Below are 22993 nucleotides of genomic sequence, written 5' to 3' on the forward strand. Positions count from 1 at the left end.
TCAAGGTTGCAGCAGGTGGGAGTACTGAAACCTGAAGACGGAGCACGTAGATTTTATAGAAACTGACAGTCACTCAGCTGGTCAGAACAGTCACGGTCTTTTGTTGTCATTTGTCGTGCTCGCAGGAGCCCGAGAACGTGACGGCTTGTACGTGCTCTTTTGTTTCCACCGTGTTGAATTACTTGCTTCTAAAAAGGCGTGTTCTTCTCCGCCTTTCCGATATTACTTTCAGAATTCAACAAATGTAAGACGCAGCTAACTTGAATATTTAGATTCACGCAGAAGGAATGGCCCACATTGTTGGATTTATGATTGTAATGTTGATATTAAATTGGGTTTAACGTATATTAAAGCATCACATTTAAGATATCGTCGATATGTACTTTGTATCTGAAGTGTTTATGAAAGTACCGCTTTAAGCGTTTAAAGACGAGTGGTAACTATGTGTACATCTGCTTTAACAATCCGTAACAATCTTTTGTATTTATGTGTTTCGTGTGATTCTCACTATAAACAGCGAGCATTTCCTTAATCAGCGTTAACCAGTTGATCTTTGAAATGGTGAAGAGTTGTGTTTTCTTCGCGGTACGGACTGAATTCTTAAATATTTTCTGCTTCAAAGGGTTAGATGTTTGCGTGTGTCGTGGGCGTCTTGCCATAAGCGGCATAACTCCTTGCATGAAGTGACAGTGTTATCAGTTGTCCGAAATAATTTATGCTCAGTTGTGGTTTTCGGATTTCGTGTGTGATTCCGCGCGGAGAAGAAAGTTTGGAAAATGCCGCTGTGTTTAGAGAGCCTTCATGATCGTGTGAATAGTTCTTCCTTGCATGGGACCCGTTGCAGTCCCGAAATGCAAAGGGTTTCCCCTGGCCTTCACGCCGCGGTGACGTAACACGTGTACTGCCTTCGCAGAAAACATTTATCCTGCTGTTTGTGAATGGAGAATATAATATTCCAAAGTCAAAAGTCGCATACTTACGTGAACTGGAAAAATCTCGATGTTGTTGGCCCATTTGTGCGCTTTCAGGGCCTGAAGCGTCAATGCAGTTTTGCGAGAATTACTTGCAGACGAGCAGAACGGTGTTGGCCGTGTGTAAGGTGTCTAACGATGTATTTTTGAAGCGATGGTTCAAGGTAAATCCGCGAATCCACGCGTCCTTTGTCTCCGGCCTCAAGCGTACAGCTGTTACCCAATTTGTCTCGCGTTAATCCTTTAAATGCAGTGGTAAGTGTATGTACCACAAGCCGTGGAAGAGCAAATGGGACTGGATGGTGTGGAAAGGTCTCAGTGCTGGCACGAGACAAGCAGAAGACATTCACAGCTCACACCGCCCAGTCGCGCTGAGTTCCGTATTTATCTCACGCAGCTGCAGAGATCCTAGTACATAAAGGGAAATCCCTGCCTCCAGAAATAAATCGCGTCCCATCACCTCAAAAGTACACGAGCCGAGACACGAACATGACCTTCAGAATCGGTTGTTGGAAATCTGCGATAAGAATTTTCGGAAGTAAAATTTCTATGAAAATATCCAAATGATATTGTAATAGGATTTGAGGTTTTCACGGCGATCTCTGTCCTCTGGGTTGCGCCGTGATATCTGGTAGAAGTTTACCGACGTTTCGGAGGACCTTGATGCCTTTATCTTCCCCGATGATAGAGGCAGCAAGGACCTCTCTCCACGAGTTCAGGAAGAGGTGTAAAGCTTTCGGGGGGGGGGGAAATACAAGATTGTTGATTGTGCTGTTTCGTGTTTCAGTGTTGAATCATAGAAGAACATTTTGGGCCCGCCATATTTGAAGAAATTTGCTTACCGTGCGCCCAGTTCCTGTTCAGAGGTAAGTGACACTTCGTGTGTAATTATGAGAGGCGTTTTGGACAGAATTAATATTTTAATTACTTTGTTGTTGTCGAAGTTGTTTTTGGAGCAATTCGATGCGACTTGACTTCTAGATCAGGACTCGCAGGTGTTATTCAAGTGTTTTTTTCTAGTCGGCCTTTCTTAGGTGGATAAATAATTAGGTCGTTTTTGTGTTGGCACTGAACAAGAAAGTTTTGCCTGTCTTTTGTTTTGGTGATTCTGATATTCAGCCATGTTACGAAGAGAGTGAGAACAATGGGTAATAATACGTCTTGTAAGAATGATACGAAGTAATTTCCTTGTTTTATATTTTAATGTTTTATACCATTTGCTTCGTGGAGTTCATTTTGTACATTTAATATCTTTCTTAAACCAATCTGAATATCGTAAGAGTCAGCAGGAAACAACAGTTCGCGTTGAAGATCAAAATTTGAACGTAACGGAAACCTGGAGGAGTTTCTGTTGGCGAGATGCATCGTTTGTTAGTCTAAAATTTGTGAAAGTAACGATGTAAACATTTTATTTACGCCGTCGGATTGTGTGACACGTGCGAACTGCTTTCAGGCGCCGAGTTTTATCTTCAGTCCAGTTTGACGTACAAACGTGGGGATGGTGTACCGAGTGGGGGACTGGGGCATGGGCGATTCTGAACTTCAGCGTCACCCCAATCATTATGGCAGCGTACCACATCAGTTTCTGTGCCAGCACCCAGAAACTTACGACGAAAATGAAATTTCGTTGATACCACTCGGCAATCAGGTAAGCGTGCCTCAGCAGAAGTCTTCACTAACTAACTAACTAACTAACTAACTAACTAACTAACTAAGGTAAAGTTGCCGCTGGCATTTGCAAATGGAGATGTGGCCCCTCTCAGGATGGGCCACGAAGCCAGAGTGCCCTGAAATGTTTGCGTTATTTTATTAGGTCGGAGGGCACACGAGGCTTCTGATGCTGAACGAGAGGACCATCTGCAAGCCGCTTAATCCGCGAGAACTCGATTTCTACCAAAACATTCCACAAGACATCCAGACGTTTGTTCCACAGTACAAAGGTAACTTCCTTATCAGAATTAGTCTTTATCCAGTCCGATTTCGTATTTGGAGGCAGAGGCGTGAATTTTTATGTTCTTTTGCGCTTAAATCGGCATTTGAAAGCATGATGTAACGACGATTGACCGATGTCACGTGATAAATGTTGCAGCTCAGCTCTTGGTTTTCATGCTTTTACTCAGTCCCTGAAGACAAATACTTCGTTCTGTATCCGTTCTTTAATTATCGTGTATAATCTGAAGTGCTGATAGCGTTTATTAAATAGGACAAATAAACTAATACGTAATTCTGCAAGGACGCGATGTGATTGCATCATCCTTTCATTTGCTAGACCCTGAGACGTATAATGAGATAAATAATTAATTTGAGTAGTGAGTGATTCAAAATCAAGCCCTTTCTTATTTTTCGTACATAATAGACATGTTTTATTTTACTTTAAAATGTGTGAATTATTGTTTCAGTTAGAATTTGGTGATGTAACTTGTTTTATATTTTCACACTTGCTAATTATTTTAACCTTAAAATTTCTCGCCAAATCGCATCTTATTTGAGACATTTTTATTATATATTTACATTTAATATTTGTAGTGAGATTTTCATCACTTGCGTCTGTGTGTTTGACCTAAATGTTGCTGGCTTACTCTTGTTTTCACTCTCACGACCGCCCTGAACGACAGACAGAACTTTCCAAATTCGATTTATCTTCTCCCAAATTCTAAGTTTTTTTTACAAAAAAACACGCGTCGAGATCTGAAAAACTCCGAACGGACGACACGGCTGCTTGAAGTGAGTGACGCTGGAGTTCTCTTGTTGACTGCGTCAAATTGTGGTGAACGTGAAGCCACCTCGAAGCTGACAGATCGTGGCCAATCTTTGTAGACGCCAGATATTCCGACGCCATTCCATTTATTACGCCTTGCCTTGAGAGATTTCTCTGTCGGCCATTTTGATATCAGTCTGCTTCTCAAAATGTCTGCTTTTTTTTTTACAAGTAATTAGTTTTAAGTCAGTCTAAATAGCTTGAAGAATTAAACTGATATCGTGTTTTAATTATCATCAAGGAATAGACATTAATGTCGTGAATTTTATGTGGGAAGAAAAATAATTGCACATGATTTAATATTAACAAAAAATAATTAATTTGTTTACGTAGAATCTGGAGGGTGACGAAAGTGTACGAAGTGGTCGTGCACTATTTTAGCTTGGAAACACAAGCTTGATAGTGAAAACAAGATGTGCGCCAATGGGAATTCAGTGTGCATTGTATATGATAGTGAATGTGTTTATTGTGTTTGCTTCTACCCAGTTCCACGTGTTCATGAAAGAGTAGCCAATATAAAATATAGAAAACTTTTACATCTGCTTACATTTCAAGACCATTGGATGTTGGTTGAAAAAAGAAAAATTAAGATATTTCTGAATTTAAAATAATAGTGACGTTTTTCTTGTACGAACCGGACATTATTTTCTATTGGCTATTTTCTTGTGGGCAGCGTTTATTAATGCTTGTGTCCTTTTGGCTAGGAATCCATTATTTGTGAACTAGATTTTTTGCTAAACTCATTTGAAAGACTGTGAGTTATAATTATGGGGAAAATGACATTCAACTAATGGTTTTTATTAAATAACTCATAAGAAAGTTAAGTTATTTTATGGTTGTACAGATGTGCCGACTCATTCTGTATCTCTTGCCGCCAAGCAGTGATGCAGCTTTAGACCAATTGAAAATGTCCAAAGAAGCACTTAGATGGCCATCTTCTGGGTTGTAACACCGTGTAGTCTGGTAGAAGTTCGCCGACGTCTCAGAGGTCCTTGCTGCCTCTGTCATTTGGTTGATGATATCATCACCCTGATTATGGGGGCAGCAAGGACCTCTGGAACGTTATTAAGATTCTACCAAATTAAACAGTGCCACTACCCAGAAGACACGCGTCCTTGGAATCTATGCAGTGAAAACCTCTGATAAAAAAAGTGCTTATTTTTTTCCAGTAGTGAGCGTAACAACTCCGATCACTTTGTCCAGAATTAAATTCAGGTTGACAGGTTAAAAGATGTGTAATTGAAAAGTGAATTTTCATACAAGAAGGATGCAGGATAGCTGTGCACGTGATTGGTGTACTCTCTCTCACCATCTAACATTTACCTTATAATTGAACCAAAAAAGGCACCGAAGCTTCAGATTTTTTTAAATATGAGTGGGATGGGATTTTTTGAACTCCTTAAGATTACAAAAAATGGCACTTTCTGTATCGCAACTTAGATGTGTTTTGATATCGTCTGGAGGTAGAGGAATGGTTAGAATAGAGAATAAAATTGGAAATATTTAGTGGCGTGAAGAGTTGTCAGAAGAAGGAACGAGTGTTTTTTCACAGCACCAGCGATGCCAAACAAAACCTAGTTTCTCCCTGTTATATTAAGGAGATCCATACCAGTGCTGCCATCTAGAGAGGCTGCAGTACAGTGGTGTGATTCCCGGTGGGAGCCGAGAAATGGCTTGCTCGTGCGCCGCATACTCGGGGGGATAAAGTCGGGCTGCCACGATCGCTCACTCGGTCACCCACTCAAGGGTTTGTATAGAAGTTGGCAACAATGTATTGCTTTGCCTTAGTGGTGTACCAATTGAATCAGTACCTCTACTGACAGTTTACTGCCACTCATAGCGAGCATTGTTATTTGTAAATGATTTATGTAGAACATGAAGAAGCAATTTCATTTCCGCAGACCGTTCAGTTTTTTTTTGGATTCTGTAATGCTAAATTTTTGTACTTTCTTTATTTCAACATAAATATGTAAGTATGTAACAAATTAATGTTTAATATTGTAACATAAATTGATTTAATTGATTGTGCACGCAGCTAGTTAGCAAACATTACGTCTTACGTAGGTTATTGGTACATCACTAAGAATCAGTATTGGAAAATTTGACCCTTGAAGTTTTGGCAGATTATTTTAATTGTGCTACTTTGTTTGTGAATCTTTTTTGTGTCAGGTAATCAAGTGGGAAAATGTGACATGCATTTTGTAAGACAAGATAATTTCTGGCTTTTATTGGCATTCCTGTTACGCTTGCGCTCCGATTCTGTGTTGTACGACATTTTGCTGTGCTTCTGTACTTTCCAGCTTGGTGATGCTCGTACTTGGTTGACTGACCTGTGGCATCCTCCCATGTGTGCAAATGTGGCTGTCCGAAATAACGTCTCCAGATCGAATGAGCGTTACCATCCGTTTCCGACGAGGACTGAAGTTACAGTTTGCCAATAAATCTGACATGTTTCTTTAAAACGTTTGTCATCCTCAGGGGAGGGTGACCCCCGCTCGCTCATTTTAATATAAGTTTCTTGCATTATGATAAGTAAGTGGGTGTCGCCCATGACCGTGATTGATGTCTCAAAGGTCCAAACTTGTTGGGTCGTCGGTAAATTGTAACGTCATCTCCTTTTGTTAATTTCATATTAATGCTTGTTTGATACAGGATGCAGATTAACGTGAAAATATAACGTCTTCAGAAACTGTCATCTTGTTTCATTCTTTTTCTTAAGAAAAAAAAAAAGCAGGACTCAGAGACTTCAAAGAGACGTTGCTAATATTTTGTGGTTTGTTTACGACTGCATGTTCAAGCACATGGCTTACACAGACTTTGTTAGGACGGCATAATTTCTCATAGCGTTCTTCGTCGCCATGCACCTATAATTTAGAACGTCTGTTTTTAGATTGTTTTGGAATACATTCTTAGGAATTCACTAAGAGTATAAAGCAATTTAAAGTCTTGTTTATTTTGCAACTGAGTAAGATACAGAGGATGACCTAGTAGCCAGCCAGAGATTATTCTTTTACATGTAAATAATGTTTAATGAAATTGTTTAGTAAATGCGATGTGGCGACACTTGTTCCAGGTGTCATGCAAGCAAGCAACAGTGGAGGAGTTAAATTAAACAGCCGCTTCAGTCCGAGTTTCCGAGATGACCCCAGCCGAGGCAAGCTGGCGGCATCTAAGAGAAAAAGAGATAATGTGTTACGGTGAGCATTAAATTTTTCCCGGACGACTGCGCCCGTTGACTCGAGACGTGATTGTGTTTGTAAAATTAGGACAAGTGATTATTTTCCGTAACTTGATAGACGCTTTCAGTTTTCTTTGTGTTGTATTCATGGTGTGGCCATCAGCTCAAAAGTCGGCTGCTAAAATCCTGTAATACATCACAAAACACTGCTAATACTGGGTAAGAAACAATCAGTTTATATGTAATATTAATTATTGTACCATTAGGGTCATGGGTAAATAAATTAGTGTTAATTGCTGGTTCTTCTATTCACACATTATCTTCTGTAGCTAAATGATGGAACACTTACGCACCCATGACTTGAGTGTACTTAATTTAATGATTTTACTACAGATCTTTGAATGTGAAATTATTACAGGGACCTACTTCGCGGCTGGCATTAGCAGGAAAGTAAGTGCATTTAAGAATGTTTTAATGCAAAGTAATTATTCTTAACTGGGCCAGAAGTGGGATAAAATAATATGTTTTGGAATGGATTGCTTGTGAGGTGTACATTTGAAGGGAATTTGGTTTTTGTGTAGTGGCAGCCTTTACTCTTTGATGGTCTCATAAACTGAGAATGTGTTTTTAGTTATTGCAGTAACCTCGAAACCACCAAAGTTAAATAATGTCTTCGATACTGGTTAGTAATAGTCTGTTGTATTGTTCCGTAGAATGAAGGTTCATCGGAAGGGCAGCGCTCGGGACGTCCTTGAGTGCGTCAGGCACATTGACAGCGCCAGTTCTAACAAGCAATGTATCCTTTGGTGCAAAGTCATCATTGTCAAATTATGTTTTGTATAATAAAGATATTTCGTAACACATATTTTTTTAAAGGTGAAAGGTTGTTAGCCCTACACCCAACCCCCAACCTGGAGTTGCAATTGAATGGGACACATCAGCTATTGGCATATGCTGATGATGTTAATTTATTGGGGGACGATATAAATACAATAAAGAGGAACGCAGAAGTTTTACTAGAGGCTGGTAGACAAGTGGGGCTGGAAGTAAATTCAGAAAAAACTAAGTACATGTTAGTATCTCGTCATCAGAAGACAGGCGGGCAAAATTATCTTAGGGTGGCTAATAAATCCTTTGAAAGGGTTACAAAGTTCAAATATTTGGGAACAACAATAACAAATCAAAATGATACTTGTGAGGAAGTTAGGAGGAGACTAAATTCCGGAAATGCTTGCTACTTCTCAGTCCAAAATATTTTGTCTTCCCGTCTGATTTCTAGGAACCTGAAAATTAAAGTATACAAAACAATAATCTTGCCTGTTGTTTTGTATGGGTGCGAAACATGGTCTCTCACTCAGAGGGAGGAACACAGATTGCAGGTGTTTGAGAATCGGGTGTTGAGGAGGATATTTGGGCCTAAGAGGGAAGACGATGGGGCGTGGAGAAAACTGCACAATGACGAGCTTAAAAATCTGTACTGCTCCCCCAGTATTGTGAGGGTGATTAAGTCGAGAAGAGTGAGATGGGTGGGACATGTAGCGCGCATGGATGGGACAAGAGGTGTGCACCGGGTACTGGTTGGGAAACCTGAAGGGAAGAGACCGCTGGGGAGACCTAGACGTAGATGGGAGGATAATGTCAGGCGGGATCTATGGGAGATAGGAGTTGAAGGAAACTGGATTTTGTTGGCCCAGGACAGGATCCGGTGGAGGGCTTTGGTTAATTCGGTGATGAACCTTCGGGTTCGGTAAGCCATCTAGTTAGTTAGTTATAATAAAGATATTAAAAAAATGGAGTGTTATCGCGTTCCATCGAAGGATATTTATGTGATCTTGCTTTTCTGATATTATTTAAAATGTATTTACCTCATCAGTTCCGTTCTTCTGTATTTGACACTCGGCATTAGTGACATGCAATTTCCTTGACAAAATACACCAGACTTCTTGATGCTAGAGAACATCACGTCTCGCTACACTCAGCCGTGCATTCTTGACCTGAAGATGGGAACGAGGCAACACGGCGACGATGCTTCAGCCGAGAAGAGGAGCAAGCAGATAGCTAAATGTGCTGCTAGTACATCAGCCTCTCTGGGAGTTAGGCTGTGTGGCATGCAGGTGAGGGCACTTACCCTTTCTTAACGACCCTTTGTGTTGTCGGAAATTAAAAATAATCAATTTTGTTTACATATTGTGTGTCGCCTGGTATTTATGAATAATCATTAGTTTGATGATTGTGTTTTGGGTCATTAGGAAAACTTGTATTTATGTTCATGTTACAGGTGTACCAGGCTAACACAGATCATTATCTGAAGCGTGATAAATACTGGGGACGTGAGCTTAACGAAGAGGGCTTCAAGGGAGCGTTGTATCACTTTTTCCACAATGGATTACAGTTACGTAGTCAGGTTGTTCGCACAGTAATATCACGTCTCGAAGAACTCCGGAGGGCTATTGAGCGTCAAAGTAGCTACCGGTTTTATTCTTGGTGAGTTGTTAAACTGTAGATTCTAATCATATTAAGGGGTTAACAGTGTAGCTGTATGCTGCTGTGACACACGGCCGTTACGGGTCGATCAAATAAAAACAGACTGAAGACGTTTGGAACAGGATGTTGAGATTATTTGGAACCAAGATGAATGAGGTGATGGGAAGCCGTTTGAAATTTGCATAATGAGGTGCTTTATATACTTTTTGCTGTATATTATTAGGCTCATTAGATCTAGGAGGGTGTGATGTGTTGGCGATGTAACATGCATAGGGAGATGAGAAATGCGTAAAAAAATCTTGATTGAAAATCCTGAAGGGTAGAGAAGACTTTGAGGATGTATTTTGAGTAGCTGAGAATACTGTTAGCTTCTCAAGAAAGAGACGGCTCCGTGGAGTTTGTTAATTAGTTTCACTGCGATATTTGAATTTTATGATACTAGATCTTTGTAAATGGTTGTATTTGTGTGGATGAAAGTGCCTTTCCAAATATGGAGCTGCCATAATACATTCATATCAGTTTCTAAAATTTGTTCAAAAAGTATAGACGTTGTTTGGTTTCAGTCCATTCAGACTTCTTATTGTAAACAGTTGATGATAGTGACTTGATGTTTCTACACAGTTCACTCCTTATTGTGTACGAGGGCTATGAATGGGATACAGATGACTTTCCCGCGTCTCAGCACTGCGGAACGTCGCCCTCATCTCTCGACAACTGCTTCTGTCACCAGGACTTGAACAGTTTAACAGAGGAGGTTGATGACTTTAGTATCTGTGACGAAGGAACCAGAGAGTGCTCTCGTGGAAGCCTGGGTTTCGCTTACTATGATGGTGATGCTAGCAATTCCTCAGACTTTCCCGCTCTGTCATCATCCCAAGAAGAGGTGAACCAGGCATCCCATCAGCGTGGGTTCGGTGAAGCGGCAGCGAGAGGGGCGAAGGCTGCATCAAGATTTTACCCGATCTCTGAGGAGACGGTTTTCATGGATCCATCATCATCATCGCGTGTCGCAGACCCTGTTGAAAGCTGGATGTTGTACAGTAGTGACTGTTCATTGCTGCAGCTTACTGAGAGTTCCGAAGAAGCTTCTTCCGACTTCTATAATACGACAGTAAAGAGATTTCGTCAGCATTCTCAGTGCGATGAAGATGGGGAAGACGACGATGATGATGATGATGACGACGACGACAACGATGTTGATGACGATGGACAACCAGAGTTTTCGTCATCCAGTAAACGAGTGAAGAAAAGCGCAGTAGATTTACGGGCCAAGAACAAGGCTGCCGTACATACCGCAGCGATACATAGAACGAGACAGCGAGACTTGCCAAGGAGCTCCGGCTCCACGCAAGTTGACATCCGCATGATCGATTTTGCGAACGTTACATTCAGCAATAGAGCTGGTGGCAGCAGTGCAAGCAATGTTACTGTCCATCACGGTCCAGACTGCGGATTTCTCACTGGGCTGGATAGCTTAAAGCGTCTTCTAACAGAAATCTTATCAGATGGTTAGAATTTATATTTACAAAAATATGTTATTCCTATTTAAATTGATTGAAATGAACTGAAAATTGCATTTTTATTTGACTTCTGTATACTGCTTTGTTCTGTCACATGGTGATGTCATCAGGACATTTTATTGTCATAGACAGTGTTTTTGGTTACTGAACTTTCCAGTCTTCTGAGACATGAGAAGCTGTAAAACAGCTTTTGTTCGTGTTGAGAGTGTTGGACTTTTCAAGTTGAGTTTCCTAATTAAAACTGCAGGTCTGGAGCAGGTTGGAGAGGGAAGGTGGGGCAGCTTGTCTTGAGGAGATTTATCACTGCACAGCTTCAGAGATTCGAACTGAGATCTCGTTCGTATATAATTTAATAGTGATGAGTGATGCAAACATTTGAGGAGTTAATGTTTACATTTCTGAGAAATATTGATCACCTGCAGGCGCGGTGTTGCATTTTCTCTCCTTTGTCTGCCTTGCCCAAGTTCACACGGATGATATGCATTCTGGTGCTATGTAACATCACAGGTTTTCAACATTTATATTTATATCATGGAGATCGGTTAAGAAAAAATCGTTTTTATGGAATAACAGTGTTTGAACGTACGTGAGTACACTTTTTAAAAATATACATTAGTTTTATATGCCTGAAGAACGTTATACTGTAACAGAAATGGGCACAATATATCAGAATATTTTGCAGATCACTGCATGATTCATAAAAAGAAATAAAGACAGTTTAGGAATTTTTGGCAAGGAAGCTAGCAAATGTAAGCTTTTTGCAACAGTTAGTTGAATAATGGGTTTTTATTCTGTGGGTACAGCGGCAGAGGTATGATGTAATTGTTATGTCTTTCAAGTCAAAGTATAATGGAACGGGACACTCCTGTATTCTTGCGAGAACGAAACACGAGTTCTGTAGTTGTGAGATATGTGGACCATACACATAAATATTGTTCTGTGTAAAAACTGAGCCTACCTATCCCTCGTACACATCCAGAATAATTTTATATCAGTTCACACGAGGGATAGTTTCAGGTGTGGTACATTGTTTTTCCTCGTCAGCGAAATCACATGACTGGATTCAGTTAATGATTGTAATTAACAATATATGCAGGGTGTTCTGCTGCCATATCATAAGTGTGAATTTTTAATATAACCCTCCGGTGTACGTGTAAATCTGCTCATCGTCAAGAGTTTGTGAAGGTTGTGCTTGTACCAGCCCATATTATAAACAAATTCGCGAGAGTTAATTTTTAACAGCTGTACTCTCTCTCTCTCTCTGTGTGTGCACTGTTCTGTTGCCTTCTGGTCTGTATGAGCGAGCCCAAAGTGCTTGTTGCTAGCGAAGGTTATGTCACTACCAACATTCCCATGACAGAATAGCTAGTTGCAGACTGCAGCGGATAACTGTAACTGTGTGAGGGCAGTGTGGAGAGAGTCGGCATATGTGATTTCTTTCCTCGGCATCAGTATAACGAAGTTCATAAGCTGTTACCGTGTTCGTATTGCATGGCATCACATAAATATGTTGGAAAACTGCCCGCATTTAATGTAGGTAGTTTTCAAACATATTTCTTGCAAAAAATAATTTTTTTTAATGTTATTTATTTTCTTGAAACGTTTTGACCTCTTGGCCATTTTTACTGCCTGCTTTCGTAAGTTTTGTCAAAGTGAATCCATTCGTGAAGAGTGCAATAACAAAATAAACATATTTGTTCATGTTAATGTGAAGGTTACATATATATTTAATACACATCTTGATGACGTTAGTCAGATTTTTCCTTCAAACGAAATATATTCAGAAAGACATATTTTCTTCATTCCAGGTAATTTGGGGGTGTAGGATTTTTAAACCCCTCGTACCTCTGACTTTTACATAATTTAGTGTTCTCCAAATATGATTCACATTTCAGAATGATGAAGTGGGCTTTATAAAGTTGAACTTCTATAAAATGTATTTTCATAACGTTTTCACACCTTTACATCATAAAATACAGTGAAATTATTTACTATAATTACTGCCCATGATAAGTTGTTTACTATAAGCATTAATTAATATTAAGTAAATAAAAGTTATTTTGTAAAAACAAGCTGATTTAACATATTTTGGTGTAGCAAATTCTTACATGCTCAGTTCTTTCTTTGTTTCTTCTTTTGTTTTGTCGTCGTTCCTGCGTGTAGCGTCATTAGTTCATGTTTCCATTACCTTTTGTTGGCGTAGCTTTCACTCTATGTCCCATTCTCCAAAGTCAGAAGAAAGTTTAATTCGTAACAGTTTCTGCATTTTGTGTTTAGAGTTTCTGGTTTTCAAGGTCACAGCTTCCATGAACGTGAAACAAAGAAATGAGCGATAAACGTAGCCATTACAAAAATGTGGATTATATATTGCACGCTGTATTCAGTAGTAAAGTTGGATGCAACTCACTTTTCAGCTTTGGCATGAACTGCTATAAAATTGGTAAGCTGATTTTTATAATTTTTATGGAGCGATACTTGACTTGAATCAGGAAAACCTTGTAGCGCTTGGTGGTGAGTAATGTAATTCCAGCCAGGAAGTGACAGTTTCATTCAACTTTAACAGTGAATGCAGAGTACATCTCTTAGAGAATCAACTTGTTTATTTCGTGATGCCAACAACAGATGCTAGCAACTCGTATTAGTTTGTACAATTTTAAGACTATGTCAGACTTCCGAGCAGTTCATGTGAACGAACTACCTTGTTTCGTAGCATTACTGCGTGTGAAAACATGTTACATACTAAACAAAATATTTTAGTGGAAAAGTAGTGAGAGTTTTTATGTTCAATGTAAAGCACTTATTTATTCTTAACCCATTTGCTGCTGAATATTTCTTCTGTGTAAAACTTATACCAACACGCGTCTCCTAAAAAGGTGTATTCAATTCTTACAAATTTATGATAGAGAGACAGCAGATGGAGAAAATTTATGAAGAAAGTGATGTCTATGTAAATTTGCTTTACCTTTGTCCATCCATGTAGAGTTTACAAAATCAACATTTATTTTCTCCTTTGCCAAATTTAATGTGTTGTCGTATATTGGTGTTTGACAATATATGGACCTAAGAGAGGTGAAGTAACAGGAAGATGGAGAAAGTTACTTCACCGTAGTTTTCGTATTGACAAAGCGGTCAGATCGAAGCACCTGGGATAAGTGGGACGTCATACGCACGGCAAAATAAGAAATGCATACATGATTTTAATTGTAAAAACTGAAGTGAATGTTGTGGTTATGGTTATAAACTTGAGAATTGGCCAAGTAACTTATTATTTGATCTCTACAAATATAACTTTTGTTAATGTTTACGCACTGAATATAGAAGTTACAAGTTTACAGTTACAGTATTAACCCTTTGATGAGTGTACAATTACATATATGTGTAAATGAGTGGGCTGAGTAGGTGATTCAAGTAGTGCGTGTGCACGTGCGTTGATGTGGTTTTAGGGTGTGTGTTATTTAGATTAAAATCATTTGCAGTTGTATACTTGTAGGATTTTATGGCCTGCATTGCTGTAGTCATGATAACATGAAGGAAATGCAGGAATTATGGTGCAGAAAAATTTGGATACCATTTTCTGAATCCAAAATTGGAGAATATCGCTGTGTCTCAGCTAGTAGTCCACTGACTGCTGAAAGTCTCATACACTACATGGCAGTATATTCTAGTTTGCATTAATGATCCAAGTCCATGGATCAAAATCACTAGGCTAGTCTGGAAATTTCTTACCATTTATGGAAACTGGAAGTTCATTGCTGTGTTTACGACTGCCTACCACTGGTCCACACCCACACTTTTTACTTGTGATCCATTTTGATATCATTCCCTCATCTACTCTTGGGTCTTGTGAGTGGTCTCTTCACTCTGGACTTTTCAACCAAAATTTTGTATGCATTTCTCATCTCTAGTTGGCGTTGCACTGTATATATTTTACTATAGCTGGAAAAATTACTGTTTGCAACTAAATTTTTTTTAAAAAATTATTTAGCAACTAAATAGATTTTATTGAACTTTTTTTTTTTTTAATTTTCCCTTTGGCTGTTTAATGGTGTGAGAGGATGAGTGTGGAGGAAGAGGACTTGGAGTTTTGGGGTCACCAGAACATCCTTTGAGTACAGACGTGTCTTTCAAGTGTCACACTGGTTATAATAAATTGATTCATAGACTATCAATTTTTTCACTGTATAAATTGATATAGGTAGGGTACTGGTGTTTGATGAACGTGCTGTTCGTTGTCCATGAATCTGATAATATAGAGAATCACTGCCCTAGAAATTCTGACAGGTGGCAAGAAACCTCACAAATTCAAGGGTTAGACCATTATACTGTAGTGTCGTTAGTGGAATTTTCCCTATCTCTTCATGTAAAATTATCTACTATGAGGTAACCATATAGTAATATGTGACATATATCTGAAAAGTAGCGTGTCTGTCTTGGCAGTTGATAAGAGGATTGCAGGCAGCGTTCTGACAATGTTCGCTGTAAGGAGAAATTATATTTTATAATATAAAAAGCACTTTTTTGTTTTACCCACAATCTGATAGTTCTAACCTTACAGCCAAAGAGCTGGCAACTTTTGTCGTTCGTTCAGTTGACAACCTCAGCTGAGAATTTATTTTTCTACTTTTATTACATTAAATTATTTTGTTGCAGTATTTTTACATTTGAAATATTTCTGTCCAGATTGAAAATGGACATTAGTTTGAAAATGAAATTGAAAGAAAGAGGTTTGAAAGTGTAACTTAAGAACCCACCTGCCTGGTCTAAATGTGCTTAAACTGAAGTGTAGTATTGAATAAGAAACAAAAAGTAATGCGTACTTAAAAAGTTGGAATAAGTTGTGGTTTCAGAATAGAGTAATGCTCAATCTCAGTACTGATAATATGTACATAAAACTTAATGGCATTGGAAAAATAGTGAAAGCGGAGCTGGGTCCATGATATTCGTTCTTTAAAAACAAAATGATCTAATTTTTGTGTGGCTTTCTTCTTCTCAGGCAAATTTTTTTATATAGTGTTTGACATACTCGTACATAGAAATGTACCGCAGAATTCAGGCTACATTTTACAGAATAGGCAAACTGAGACTGGAGAGAGATGATAAGTTTTTGTTTTCCCCTCTTCTCTCCCCTTCTAGGAATTTTACTCTCAAAATAAATTTTTTCCTTGTTTGGTTCACCTAAATTTTACATACAGTAAACTTTTGTATGTGAGAATTTAGGGTACATGAAATACTTACTGAAATGAACAATGTATTCAATACGTAATGCATCCAGAACCAAAAATTTTCTGTGTTGTAGACATCCATGTCAGAGAGGATTCTTATGTAGGGATGGTGTCATATCTCGAAGCCGTAAGCATAAAATATTTAACTTGAATGTACATGTCTGAAGTATTTAAAATTCTTTAAATCATGGCAGATGCCAGCTTATTACAAACACACTGAAACTTTAAAAAAGGAGATGACAAATTAGGTTGATTTTTATATTCCCATTACATGTTCAAATATTTCTCAACCAATGATCTGTAACAAATGGAAGTAGCAATAATGCATAAAACTGACAGCAGTACAATGAGTATCATGGGACTATGCCCTCATTTTGTATAAATATTACAATTTCAGCAGTAAATTAATGGTTAAAGTAACATGACAGTATTTATGTACAATCAAAGGCTGGTAGAAATGTTATTTTGTGTAATTATTGTATGTATTTTGTTTTCATAAATTTGTGTGTGAGTGAAAGTGTGCGCTTCAATTGAAAAGTACAATTTTTGAATAAAGTATTTTATGTGTGTATTTCTACAGAAAAGTTGTGTCATTGCATAAAAGACATGTTCTTAACCTATGAAATGGATTATTTCTTTATGTATGTAATAATTTACCTTTAACCCATACAGAAAGATATTGTTGAAGCTGCATCCCTCTTTGATCAGAGGAAGGGTATGGGAAAGATATTTGAATCTCCTAGCACATAGAAGTGGAGAAGTCCTTTAACATAGCATTTATGTCTGGCATGAAGGACAATAGTGTTCTGTGCCAATAAAAGGTTAACTAGAATAACTGCTAAGTAGGATATTAATTTCTCGTGGTAGTGAGTATGAAGATGTCTGTCTTCTGGTTTGTAGCATCATCTAGTCTGGTAGAAATTCCCATCAGGTCAATGGCATGGTACTGCATCTCAGAAGACCATTTTAGAATAACCTGTTCATATGTGCACCCATGCTTTGTAGATGGGAGGACCCAGGTTCGAATGTTGCCACTTAGCTCTCCAGAAATAGAAGATATACATGGTTTTCTTCAGTACTTCCTGGCAAATGCTCAGATAGGATCAAATTAGGCTGTGACTATTTCCTACGAGATCCTGGCCAATTCATTAATCCTATAATTGTATAGTTGAGCTACTGATAAGTCCTTAAAGAAAGAAATCAATAGTTATATTAAACATCGGTATAGTTGGTAGCACGGATAATTTTCGTTAGCATGTTTGGATTAAGTGTAGTTGGTAGTACTGTAGAAACGCCATTAATGTCGATTGCAGTGCCATCTTTAGATTGTGAATATACTTCCTTTTCCTTCGTGGTTATATACCGTAAGTATAGGAAGTGTAAAATATTTATAAAATCATGAAACATCAATGACATATATTAACATTAGTGATGTGTAAGAAAGTATGTTTTTTCCCCTCATTTTTAGGCACCAATATTGACCATACTACTCAATATTTTATTACAAAAAAGGAGGTATAGTATGTTGGAAACGTGTGCGTGTGGCTTTGTTGGATCGTTGGTTAAACTTGTCGTTCACGTATTTAAAGTATAAAATGTGTATAATTCCATAAACAGTTACGCTTGTCTGGTAATTCAGAACTTAGGGTTTTGCACCTTGAATTGTTGTGACTGTCGAATAATTATTTGTCACTACAGGACTTTGTTTCAGCCTCAAAATGGGGAAGATTATGAAAGCAGGCAAAGTTGTGCTGGTCCTCAGTGGCCGGTATGCTGGAAAGAAAGCAATTGTCGTAAGGAACTTCGATGATGGTACATCAGATAAGCAGTATGGCCATGCACTAGTGGCAGGAATTGACCGATATCCAAGAAAAGTCCATAAGAGGATGGGGAAAGCAAAGATACACAAGAGGTCAAAAATTAAGCCGTTTGTGAAGGTAAGCTTGCTTATAGTGCAGATGTGTAATAGGATGTAAACTATGTAAGCATGATAAAGAATTAAAAATGGGGAAATGGAATTTGTTCTGTTTCTTCCATTTTCCAGTTCAGGTGAAAGAATTGGTGTAACAAAGAGGCTGTTTTGATGGTTGTTTACCTGCACTGTCACCATTCCTGTGTTAAGAATCTTGAGCGTTTAAAGTTTGTACTCATCCCTTTTCAGTACATGGTACATCATCATCAGATAGTGACATAGATAATTATGTTGTAATCAAAAGGTTACTTCGTAGAATTTCATTTAGGTTATATTTGCATGCTCTTGGGAACTAAAGCACACAAATTAAGATGAGGCTGTATCAGATGAAAACCAGAAATACATTTAACTGTGAGTGATGATAAGTACTGTCATATATTTATGGGTGAAATTTGATTGGACTGACCACTTTCAAAATCTGTACTTAGAGACTGTGGTGATGAGTGGCCTGCACTTTAGTAAACATTGCCCTTATTTAGTTCACTGTTATTTTTCATTTACATTTGTACGTGTGTGTGAATTTATGGACTTGGATTTTAGTTACCACATCTGTTGAGCAGTTGTAGTGATAGAAGTTAGATTTTTGTGTTGTTTTTTGAAGTGTTGATTTGCCAGTCCAGGTATGTTAACGGAAACCTCAAATCCTACATTACACTTGAAATTTGTAAACACTTAAACGTCATGTGTTGTGTAAGGGAATGTTTTGTTGTCAGAAATTGCGTACAGTGTATTTATCTGTATAAATATCTGCTTTATCTAAATTTTTACGCCTAGGTCCTGAATTACAATCATCTGATGCCCACACGTTACACAGTTGATTTGACCTTGGAGAAAACAACAATTAAGGACCTGAAAGATCCAATGAAGAGGAAAAAGGCAAGGTTCCAAGCTAAGGTCAAATTTGAGGAAAGGTACGTGTTAATTTTGAGGGTGTCATGTTGTGAGAAAACTTTGTCACATGGTGCAAATGCTGAATTATTTTATTTAATTATTATTTCTCAGAGTTCTGCTTTATACAGAGTTGCAAATGTTTTAATGCATTCTGTTGTCTAGCCACAGTGAGAAATCTGCAGTCCTGTGTTTGGTAGTTTTTGAGGAAAAAACTTTTTGCCTCTATGTACAGGCTATGGTAAATTCATTAAATTCTGTCGTCTCATTGTCCCTCGTATGGGTTGGGGGGGATGTTAGATCAAAACTTTTTGTGAAAACATTAACCTTGGTGTATATTTACTGCACTATTTCAGCATCTTTGAGCGCTGATGCCCCTTTCTTATTGGTGCCTGATTAACCCTTGCCTTCCTTCAGTGGTCCCAGTTTTCAATAGTGCCACTAGTCTACAAACTCCATACATCCTGTACCTTGTTCCTAATTGGTAAAATATAAGTTTTACTGTCCACAAATGATGTTCGTTAATGTATGTGAAATAGCAGTTGTTTTGCTGCGTTCACAGAAACCTGATTCCTTATGTTGAGTACAAATAAGTTTAAGTTTTGTAAAGTTTTTTAATGTGTGTTGCAGAATTTTGTTATTGATTTGTACTATTTGTTACAGATACAAGTCTGGGAAAAACAAATGGTTCTTCCAGAAGCTGAGATTTTAAAAGATGTTTTCATATTGTGGTGTATTATAAAAGACTTGTCAGTTTCGTTCAATAAAACATTCGAACAGTGGACGATTTAATTTTTACTATAAACATCCTTACTAGAAAATGCCAATATGTTTTCTTTACCTTTTTAAAGCATTTGTTTTATTGTTGATTGCCTTTGGGTTGTGATGCAACATGACCTGTATTGAAGTTGACCATTAGCCTTTATTTTTAGGTTGACACAAAGGATTATGTTATAACTTTTAGTTCATCCAGGAATTGATTTGCTAACCTCTGATGGTACAATGGTTCAGTTGGTTTGTATTTTGAAGATCACAGTTTGATAATTTGTGTGTGTGAAGATTTTCCTGTTGCTATGTGAATGTGATGTTAGTTGGGGATTTTCGTGATTTATTCATGTTTTGTAAATAAAACTGATAACCCAATTGTATGAAATTATATGACGTCAGAAAAACCCTCGGCGTATTTAGGTTATGTAAAAAGTTCCTATTCTTCAAAGGTTTCGGAATTGCTTCAAAAGATGGCAGCAATTGTCCGTATAACGTTGAATTTGAAACTGCATTAATGCTGCCATCTCAGTGCTCTACGAACTGTAACAAGTACTATAACAAAAATCCATTTCTTAATTTTATTGTTACATAATATATTTGTTTTTTTCTGCACACTTTTAAATAATTTGTTGGAATAATATCGAAGTTCTTAATTCTGTGCAAGACCAGCCTCATTCCCGCCGTGCAGTTGTTTTATGCGAAATCCATAGCTTATAGCGCGTAGTAGTGAATCTCGCGTGCGTATTTGGCTTCAAGAACAATTAAAATCCAGTTGAACTTTTTTTGTAAGCTTTAATGTGGTGTTTGTTCCCATTTATTCAAGGAGTGGAAACTGCATATGTTCTCAATTCTCAGAACAGTTGGCACCGAACCCAGACACAAATGTTTGCGTAATCCATTTAATTTTGGATGTAAATTAATCGTTCATCTTTATTTCTGATGTGTATGTAGTTCGTTATTGTGCTTCAAAAATTCGTCTTCTCAGGTGAAAATTTCTTTGATTCATACTAACAGGAAATTATTGTGGATATTCTTACATTAAACATTTGAGGAAAATTACATAAGGATCCCCAAAATTTGTTCTATTCACCAGAAGTAGGATTGTCAAATAAAGGAGAGTGAGATGGGCGGAAATGTAGCACGCATGGGGCGGTGCTCCATGCTCTGACGGGAAGAGAGGAGGATAATATTAAAATAGAGATTATTGGTGTGTACGATGGATTCACGTGGCTCAAGATAGGGTCCATCTGCAAACACAGTAATGAACCTACAGATAAAAGAACAAAAATCTTTCTTGACTAGCTGAGTGACTACCAGCTTTTCAAAATGAATTCTGTACCACGGACGTGATGATTCGTTGATGCTTGCGCCCTTCAGGGGTCGGTAAACTTTTCTTCTGGTTAGGTTGTCGTCGACGTAATCGTAGGGTACAGTAATAGACGATCTCCACAAAACTTAGGAGACTGGCTCCAAAAAACAGGGCGAACGCGCTGCCCATTGATACTGGAAGAAGAACAGAACAGGAAGACGACGAGAAAACAGTTTAAAGCATAGTTCCTGTCTCAGAGAAATCATATCGCATGACAACGTCCATTTGGTCAATGCTGTTTAAGTAAATATTCGCTATTTATTATGAGAATCACACTAAACCCACTGATACACTGCGTAGGCATCTTAATAATATTTAAGAATCCAGTCCGTACCGCGAAGAAAACACAACTCTTCATCATTACAAAGATCAAATGGTTAACGCTGCTTAAGGAAATAATCGCTGTTTGCAGGGAGAATCACACGAAACACAAAAATAAAAATGCAGGGGGTACGTATAGTTACCAATGGGCTTTAAAGGGTTTTACGAAACTTGATAATATTAAATTGGATCTCAATTATGTAAGGTTTGAGCATGTGGACTGCAGGCTAACCAGCTGACTTACGATATAGACTAGTGCCGGGCTGTTGTGAGCGCGGTGGTGAACCTTTGGGTTCCACAAAAGACGGGGAATTTGCGTGAGCGATTACCTCTCTTAATCATCGAGTTATACGGGCCGACCTAGCCTCCAACCCAGAGAGTGTTTTCCTTGGCGTACTGCGGTCTGAGCTTGAAGCCGGTCAACTCAGCGCGCGTCTTTATCGATATGAGTCACTTACCTACAAGATCCAGTCGACTTCGAACCACGGTCCGTTTGTACTTCTCTGAAGGCAGATAGAGAAGGTTCATTTCGACGGAGGATTTAGTAGAGTCCCTGGCGCTGTTATCAGATAACAAATGTGAATAATTACTACTGGCGGGACCACAGGACAACAGAGAAATTGTTTAAACATAATGTCAAAACTGAAACCGTTGGATTGTCTGTAGGTTTGAATTTTTACCTCTGAAGAAGCAGACAACAATGGACCGATAGTAAATTCACACTGAAAAAAAAATTCTTCGGGTCATGACAATTGTTGAGGCTGTGGTTTTACGGTCAGTAATGGAAACCAGACCGAAGGCCAAAAATCCAGTAACCATTTCTATGACAACGGCTACTATAATAATGTATTTAATCAGGAACAAACGTCTCATTTATACTTACTTCGGGTTTTCATGGCTTCTGCTTTGAATTGCGTCGATCTGAATATCCTCGCAGCCTGAACGGCAGGGACATTTCAGGGCGTTGCTATTCGTGGTCCAGGGTGGTCCCAGGGTTAACAGCCAATATTCGTTATCTTTTATGCAAAATATGTTATTAATGTCACAAGCCTTGCCGGTCTTCCCTGCAACAAGAAGTTGGAATCAGCCAAATTGTTTCTTCTGGACGCCTAAAATTGTAGTGCGTTGCTTATTCAAGACTCTGGAGGTTCTCAGACTTGCGTTTTTTTATCTGGCCCCGATTAAGACACAGATACCAACATTATAAACAGTAAATTGACATGTATGAGCTCCCTAATTTGTTCTCTTAATCGGATATGTAGTGGGGAGGGGGGGGGTTAGAAACACTTACAGAATCTCGGTTAGAAAGTACGTCGGGAAAACACTTTTGAGGAAATCTAGGCGTTGATATGAGGATAATATTAAAATGCATCGCAGGGAAACACGGTTTGGGGTGTGAATTGGATTCATTTAGTTTAGGATAGAGACTCTAGCGAACACGGTAATAAACCTTCGAGCTCTACAGAAGTTGGTGTTTGTTTTTGACTATCTGAGCGACTATCAGCTTCTCAAGGATGACTGTGCACCATGAAGTCAGTTAAA

The 22993-nt window shown here is 38.4% G+C and overlaps 2 protein-coding genes across 5 annotated transcripts in view; both read left to right on the forward strand.

Moving 5' to 3' along the window:
- Ip6k (Inositol hexakisphosphate kinase) overlaps positions 1–16717 on the forward strand; it is a 29434-nt gene extending 12717 nt beyond the window's left edge. For 2 of the 3 annotated variants that reach the window (XM_022081967.2, XM_087342386.1), the window contains exons 2-9: positions 1759–1837; positions 2425–2619; positions 2785–2911; positions 6803–6926; positions 7621–7703; positions 8846–9021; positions 9186–9391; positions 10013–16717. In XM_022081967.2, coding sequence (XP_021937659.1) covers positions 2470–2619; positions 2785–2911; positions 6803–6926; positions 7621–7703; positions 8846–9021; positions 9186–9391; positions 10013–10904 — 1758 coding nt within the window. In that variant the 5' untranslated portion in view covers positions 1759–1837; positions 2425–2469 and the 3' untranslated portion in view covers positions 10905–16717. Of the gene's footprint in view, positions 1–1758; positions 1838–2424; positions 2620–2784; positions 2912–5327; positions 5477–6802; positions 6927–7620; positions 7704–8845; positions 9022–9185; positions 9392–10012 lie in introns of those variants that run through there. The other variant, XM_022081968.2, reaches the window with a different exon arrangement.
- A 689-nt stretch (positions 16718–17406) lies between these two features.
- RpL27 (ribosomal protein L27) lies at positions 17407–19775 on the forward strand. 2 transcript variants are annotated; one of them, XM_022081970.2, is made up of 4 exons: positions 17407–17497; positions 17832–18070; positions 18880–19016; positions 19657–19775. In XM_022081970.2, exons 1-4 carry the CDS (start codon positions 17434–17436, stop codon positions 19703–19705), a joined length of 489 nt encoding a protein of 162 aa, XP_021937662.2. In that variant the 5' UTR covers positions 17407–17433; the 3' UTR covers positions 19706–19775. The 2 variants fall into 2 exon arrangements, with proteins under 2 accessions (XP_021937662.2, XP_021937663.1); XM_022081971.2 differs by having other exon boundaries at positions 17417–17497; positions 17845–18070.
- Positions 19776–22993: the final 3218 nt, after the last annotated feature.

The sequence above is a fragment of the Zootermopsis nevadensis genome, unplaced genomic scaffold (assembly GCF_977971745.1).
Source record: "Zootermopsis nevadensis isolate Lab colony 2312 unplaced genomic scaffold, Znev_1.0 Znev_ptg000003l, whole genome shotgun sequence".
Taxonomy (NCBI): domain Eukaryota; kingdom Metazoa; phylum Arthropoda; class Insecta; order Blattodea; family Termopsidae; genus Zootermopsis; species Zootermopsis nevadensis.

Excerpts from the sequence above, each read along its gene's own strand:
- RpL27 (XM_022081970.2), top strand. The coding sequence starts at position 17,434 with ATGTCGATTGCAGTGCCATCTTTAGATTGTGAATATACTTCCTTTTCC. Across the intron at positions 18,071-18,879 it reads AAATTAAGCCGTTTGTGAAG|GTCCTGAATTACAATCATCT; the intron begins GTAAGCTTGCTT and ends TTTTACGCCTAG. Across the intron at positions 19,017-19,656 it reads AAGGTCAAATTTGAGGAAAG|ATACAAGTCTGGGAAAAACA; the intron begins GTACGTGTTAAT and ends TATTTGTTACAG.